The sequence below is a fragment of the Meleagris gallopavo genome, chromosome 6, assembly GCF_905368555.1.
Source record: "Meleagris gallopavo chromosome 6, MGAL_WU_HG_1.1, whole genome shotgun sequence".
NCBI classification, from domain to species: domain Eukaryota; kingdom Metazoa; phylum Chordata; class Aves; order Galliformes; family Phasianidae; genus Meleagris; species Meleagris gallopavo.
The window spans coordinates 510,556-516,582 of record NC_139409.1 but is presented as its reverse complement, the minus strand read 5'-3'; the positions used below and the strand labels follow the sequence as shown (position 1 = coordinate 516,582).

Here is a 6,027-nt window from a genome sequence, read left to right as displayed (position 1 = left end):
GTTCCAGAGCCGTGTCCCCCACCATCTGGCCTCCTGGCCAACATTTCCATCCGCTGCAGAGCTCTGAGGCAGCGTTTCACAGCCCAACAATGACTGCAGCTGAATGGGTTTGCTGCTTGCCTTCATTAATGCTAACTGGGGAGGTGTTCTACCTCTCCTTGTCCTCTCCTGTTCCTCATTCTCCCCACTGAGCAAATAAACCTCATTTCATGGGGGTGGACAGGGCACACAGGTCCTCCTTGTCTTTGGGACACTGCAAGAGGGCAGGCTGGGGGGAGGCTGAGTGGGGAGCACAGATGAAGGTGCCCGGTTCTGTTGGTATGGATGGAGAGGAAGTGTAGTGCCCTCTGTAGCCGTTACCCATAGAGATGGGGACAAAGCAGGAGCCGAGTGGCTGAGCAGGGGGGCAGGTGGGGGCTCTGTGCCTGCACACGGCTCTCTCCATCACCCCCACTCCACAGACACACACCCTCAGGCTGGTTTGGTGGTTTTATTTGGCAGCTTCATGTGGCGGGTGGGGGTGCTGCCCCCCAGGAGCACTCTGGGGTGGCGGGGCCCCCTGGCTCTCCTCAGGGCTGTGGTGCAGTCAGGGGCTGGTGGGACCCCCAGCTCCATCATGGTGCACGGCTGTGCTTGGCCACTGCTGCTCCTCTTTTCCTGTCCTGCAAGACACAGCATGGTCACCTGTGGGGACATGGCACAGGGTCCCTGTAGGGGTCCCCTTTCAGGGGCTCAGTGTCACCGAGGGATGCCGGGTTCCTGCTGTACTGTTACCTGCCCGGGCTCTGGGAAGTGACTGCGGCGTTGCTGTGCAGGTTTCTCAACTTCCCTCCTGGTGCGCTCCTGGACACAGCACGGGGAGAAGTGCAATGTCAGAGCCATGGGGCGATGGGGAGGGAGTGCTGTGTCTGCCAGCCAAGCCGGTGGCATGGGGTGTCCCTGCACCTACCTGCCTGCCTGCCTGAGCTTCGTCCACGTCCCCAGTGCTCCGGGACATTGCGATGGACTCCTGCAGAGGGGATGTCCAGAGTGATGTGGGGGAAGCATGTCTTGGGTGCCCCCGGTGTTTCTCTTGGGGGGTTCTCAAGGGGCACTCAAGAGCTGAGCCTTTGGGGATGGACAGAGCCCCCCACTGCCCCCATGTTGGGGTGTGTGGGGTCCCCCCCCCTTTGTCTCCAGCCCCTCTCTCACCTCGCTCAGCACAGAGAAGCACCCTGAGCACAGCTGGTGTGGTCGGCGTCGGCCTCCGCCGCGCGTCCCTGCCTGCAGAGGAAAGGAGTCAGCTCCCCATGGGGACCCGAGTGGGGGCACTGCGGGGCCCTCGGAGCAGTGGGACAATCATGCGGAGTGGTGGGAGCACTGGCACCTGTGTGGTGCTGTTCTCCCGTGGTGGGACTGGAGCAGAACTGAGCTGCATGGCAGTGAGTGGGATGGATGGTGGAGAGAGAAGAGGAGGATGGGGAGGAAGAGAAGGGGATGATAACTTTCTGGACCCCAGAGAGCAGCCCTCCTTCCCCTTCTCAGCCCCTTGCCAAGCCCTGATGAAATGTTTGCTGGTTGTGCAAGTGGTCACGGTGCTGTGGGGAGCAAAGGGCCTTGGGACACTCCAGGGCTCCCCCCACAGTGCAGCCCCTCAGGGTGAAGGGCTTGGCCACACGTTGTTGCCCCTAGCCCATCCTTGGGGCCCACCTTTGCCCAGAGCAGCACAGGGCACCGGGATGCAGTCAGCAGCTTTCCAGGGCCCTCACCTGCCCAACTCAGGGTGCTGGTGACAGCAGATGGTGTCCCTTGGGGTGTGGTGTGGGGGGCTTGTTTCCTGCAGTGCTGTACCACATTTGGGGCCGTCCCACTCCTCATGGCATCTCCCTACAGCCTCCCTCCCTTCCTGACCGTTATTTGCTGTCTTTGAACCCTTCCCTTCACCCACCACCAACCTCTCTGTTCCATGTGAGCGTTTTCCCCTTCTTGGAGTCTTTGAGGTCAGCCATGGCCAGGGCCAGAAGGGCCATGGCAAGGGCGCAGAGCAGCCCCAGCTTCATGGCGCTGCGTGGGGCACAGCTCAGCTGCCCGGTGCTGCTGAGCTCCCCCTGCCTGGACCTTGACCCTGCTGTTGGCCAGCTCTCTGTGGGGCCTCCCACTGCGGTCAGTCACTTGGGGAGGGCCGTTGTGAGGGGCTGGAGGAGTGCAAAGAGGCCGCTTCCCTCTGAGCAAGACATGGGGCAGCTCCCCCTCTGCCACCTCAAGCGCTGGGGTTGGATGATGGAAGGTGATGGTTGCCCGGAGTGGTGTCTTGGGTCTCCTCCACCTCCTGCATTCTTCAATCCCTCTACACCACCTCATCCCGTCTCTGTGATCCCAGGCACCAGTGATCAGCGCAGGGCGACCGTAGATGCTGCAAGTCTCCCATGGCACTTACCCCAGTCATAGAATCACAGAATCATAGAATCATAGAACCATAGAATCACAAGGTTGGAAATGACCTGCAAGATCATCCAGTCCAACCACCCTCCCATCACCGCTGCTACCACAAGCACTAAACCACATCTCACAGCTCCTCATCCAGACGCCTCTTGAGCACTGCCAGGGACGGCGACTCCACCACCTCCCTGGGCAGCCATTCCAGTGCCTGACCACTGAGAGAAAAAGTTCTGCCTTATGTCCAACCTAAACCTCCTCTGGCACAACTTGCGGCCATTTCCTCGGGTCCTGTTTGTTGCCTGGGAGAAGAGGCCAAACCCCTCTTCACGCCAACCTCCCTTCAGGAAGTCGTAGAGTGTAGTGAGGTCTCTCCTGAGCCTCCTCTTCTCCAGACTGAACAATCCCAGCTCCCTCAGCCGCTCCTCATAGACTTGTGCTCCAGACCCCTCACCAGTTTCGTTGCGCTTCTCTGGACACGTTCCAGGGCCTCAATGTCTTTCTTGTAGTGAGGGGCCCAAAATTGAACACAGCACTCAAGGTGCAGGGGTATTCAAGTACTGGGGATGACCACCTCCCTGCTCCTGCTGGCCACGCCATTTCTGATGCAGGCCAGGATGCTGTTGGCCCTCTTGGCCACCTGGGCACACTGCTGGCTCGTGTTCAGCCGAGCACCAACCAACATCCCCAGGTCCATTTCCTCTTCACAGTCATCCAGCCACTCGTCCCCAAGCCTGTAACGCTGCATGCGGTTGTTGTGGCCAAAGTGCAGGACCCGGCACTTGGCCTTGTTGAACCTCATCCCATTCACCTCAGCCCAGTGATCCAGCTTTCCAGATCCCTCTGTAGGGCATCCCTGCCCTCAGGCAGATCGACACCACCTCCCAACTTGGTGTCATTTCCAAGCTTCTGAGGGTGCACTCAATCCCCTCATCTAGGTCGTCAATAAAGATATTAAGCAAGATGTGCCCAGTACAGACCCCTGGGGGACACCACTCGTGATGTGTCGCCAGCTGGACTTCACTCCATTAACCACTACCTGCTGGGCGCGGCCCTCCATCCAGTTCCTTACCCAAAGAAGGGTAGACCTGTTCAGACCAAGGGCAGCCAGCTTCCCCAGAAGAAGCCTGTGAAAGACCGTGTCAAAGGCTTTGCTGAAGTCTAGGTAGACTGCATCACCCAGTAATAGAAGGAGATGAGGTTGGTCAGGCACGACCTGCCCTTCATGAACCTGTGCTGGCTGGGCCTGATCCCCTGGACACCACGCACGTGCCATGCGATCTCACCCAAGATGGAGGTGTACTCTGCGTAGCATCCCAGATTTCCCGATCAGGGCGTAAAATGCCCTAATGATAACTGATCTGCCTACTAAAGGCAGATGTAAAGAAGGCGTTGAGGACCTCAGCCTTCTCCTTATCCTTAGTGGTCACTTTCCCAGCTGCATCAAGTAAAGGATGGAAATTTTCCTTGGTTCTTCTCTTACCATTGACATACTTGTAAAAGGATTTCTTATCTCTTCTACTGCAGTGACGCTTTGGAAAGGTTTGGAAGGGGAAGGCTGCAGCATTCTGCACAATACGTGCTTACCTACATTTATAACAATCCCATGGCTCTTTCTCACGATCTGCCTGATAGAGAACGCTGGGTTTGAGGACTGGGGAGGACAAGAGAGTGCTGCTATATTCCTATTCCTATTGCTGATGGTCTGTAATACTGAAAACTAAAGGACTCCGCTGTGATGCCCCAAGCTGTGCCTTGCTGTCGCTCTAAGAACTCAGGCACACACCACACCAATGTACGGAATGAGGCTGGAGCTGCTGCCAGGATGAACGCATAGTCATGGAATCACAGAATGGCTTGAGTTGGAAGGGACCTTACAGTCCATCCAGTTCCAACCCCTGCCATGGGCAGGGATACCCCTCATGGTCTCGGGCACTGCAGGGATGGGGCACCACAGCTCTGGGCAGCAGTGCCAGAACCACGCCACCCTCTAAGTAAACAATTTTTCTCTCACATGTTACTCAAGTCTTCCCTCTTTTAATTTAAATGCGTTCCCCCTTGTCCTGTCACTGTCTGCCCATTTAAAAAGTCACTCTCCCTTCTGTTTATAAGCTCCCTCTAAGTACTGGAAGGCTGCAATGAGGTCTCCTTGAGTCTTCTCTTCTCCAGGCTGAACACTCCTGGATCCCTCAGCCTTTCTCCACAGGAGAGATGCTGCAGCCTCTGAGCATCTTCATGGCCCTCTGGACCTGCTTCCCGAGTTTCATCTCTTTGCACGGGGGGCCCCAGCTCCGCAAGCAGTACTGCAGATGGGGTCCCATGAGGGCAGAGCAGAGAGGGACAATCCCCTCCCTGCCCACTGCCACCCCTCTGTGCCCAGGACACTGTTGGCATTCTGGGTTGTGAGTGTACACTGCTGGATCATGTGCAGATTTGTACCATCAGAACTGTTGGAAATATCCAAATAATTTTTCAGGACGGTCACACTGATAAAGCAGATTTTATTTGCAATTGTAATGGCAGGCCTCCTGTAAGCAGGAGAGCGCCCAGAAAACAGTGTTACATCTTTTATGCCCTATTACTCGATGCTTATCTCTTCCTCCCCTAGTTCCTCGTTGGCTGAGTACTTCAGGTTCTCTGTCTTCTTGACGCTTCACTAAACATAAAGATACTGGATAAACATAAATCTTTGCTGGCTAAGCATAAACCTCTAATTATTTAATTAAATTCTAACACTTACTTCACACTTGGTCATTGTTTCTGGACATCTGCTTGTCCTTCCTTGCACAGAGATAAGCTCGGAAGGAGGGTAGAGGGGAGTATCTGGATGCCTGTCTGTTGCATCTCAACCTTCCCACAGAGACAAACAGTCCGCCCTTGTGTAGAGGCCCTGGCTTCTTTGATGTTTGTTAAATCCGTTTTTCTTTTGCTGGGAGTCTTTTATCCTAACAGAACGACCCTACAATATGTTTTCTAGTCCCTAATACTACACCCACATCGTTTGGAACATTTAAAAACTATTGCAGTTTTGCAAGAAAGAATTAATCACATAATTCAGCAACTATGTTTCTAAGACATGTTACTAACATATACGGCACTCCTACTTTTTGCACCAACTATTTCTAAGGATAAGTTACAGAATAGAAATACATTATGTTCTACTTCTCCAGATCAATTGCCCTTTTTAATATCTAATGCAGAAACAACATTCCATTCCCACAGAACCCCCAAGGCCTTCTCCGCAGGGCTGCTCTCGGTGCTTCCTACTCGTATCTGGGATTGCCCTGACTCAAGGGCAGCACGTTGCACTGGGCCTCATTGGTTCAGACGGGCCACATCTCAAGCTGCCTGGTTGAGGCTTGGAAAGAACTATCGGCAGGACAAAGAGGAGTGCCAGCAAAGTTGACTGAATAGAGAATAAAAAGAGAGAACAACTTCGTGTCATGGAGGAGTGTACAGCTGAGGAACCACACATGGGAGAACGGATTTCTAGAGAATTTGTCTTTGCTAAAGCAAATAAAGCGCTCCAGATGCGTGTGCAGTGATGGGAGCGTGGGAGGGAACGGGCAGAACACGGCTGGGAACGTGGCACTGCTGGGCTGGCGATGTGAA

At 54.8% G+C, this 6,027-nt stretch overlaps 1 protein-coding gene across 1 annotated transcript; it reads right to left on the bottom strand.

Moving 5' to 3' along the window:
- Window positions 1–475: 475 nt before the first annotated feature.
- On the bottom strand, window positions 476–2,106 carry LOC146544044 (uncharacterized). Its single transcript, XM_085226802.1, has 5 exons — window positions 1,935–2,106; window positions 1,192–1,263; window positions 950–1,009; window positions 775–843; window positions 476–662 (listed from the first exon to the last, which is right to left on the bottom strand). The coding sequence occupies exons 1-5, from the start codon at window positions 2,037–2,039 to the stop codon at window positions 615–617; spliced, it is 354 nt and encodes a 117-aa protein (XP_085082928.1). The 5' UTR covers window positions 2,040–2,106; the 3' UTR covers window positions 476–614.
- Window positions 2,107–6,027: the final 3,921 nt, after the last annotated feature.

Bases quoted from the DNA above. Each gene is read 5' to 3' on its own strand.
- LOC146544044 (XM_085226802.1), bottom strand. From the start codon at position 2,039: ATGAAGCTGGGGCTGCTCTGCGCCCTTGCCATGGCCCTTCTGGCCCTG. The intron at 1,010-1,191 runs GTGAGAGAGGGG...TCCCCTCTGCAG, and splicing joins GCTTCTCTGTGCTGAGCGAG to GAGTCCATCGCAATGTCCCG. The intron at 844-949 runs GTAGGTGCAGGG...TGCTGTGTCCAG, and splicing joins AAGCTCAGGCAGGCAGGCAG to GAGCGCACCAGGAGGGAAGT.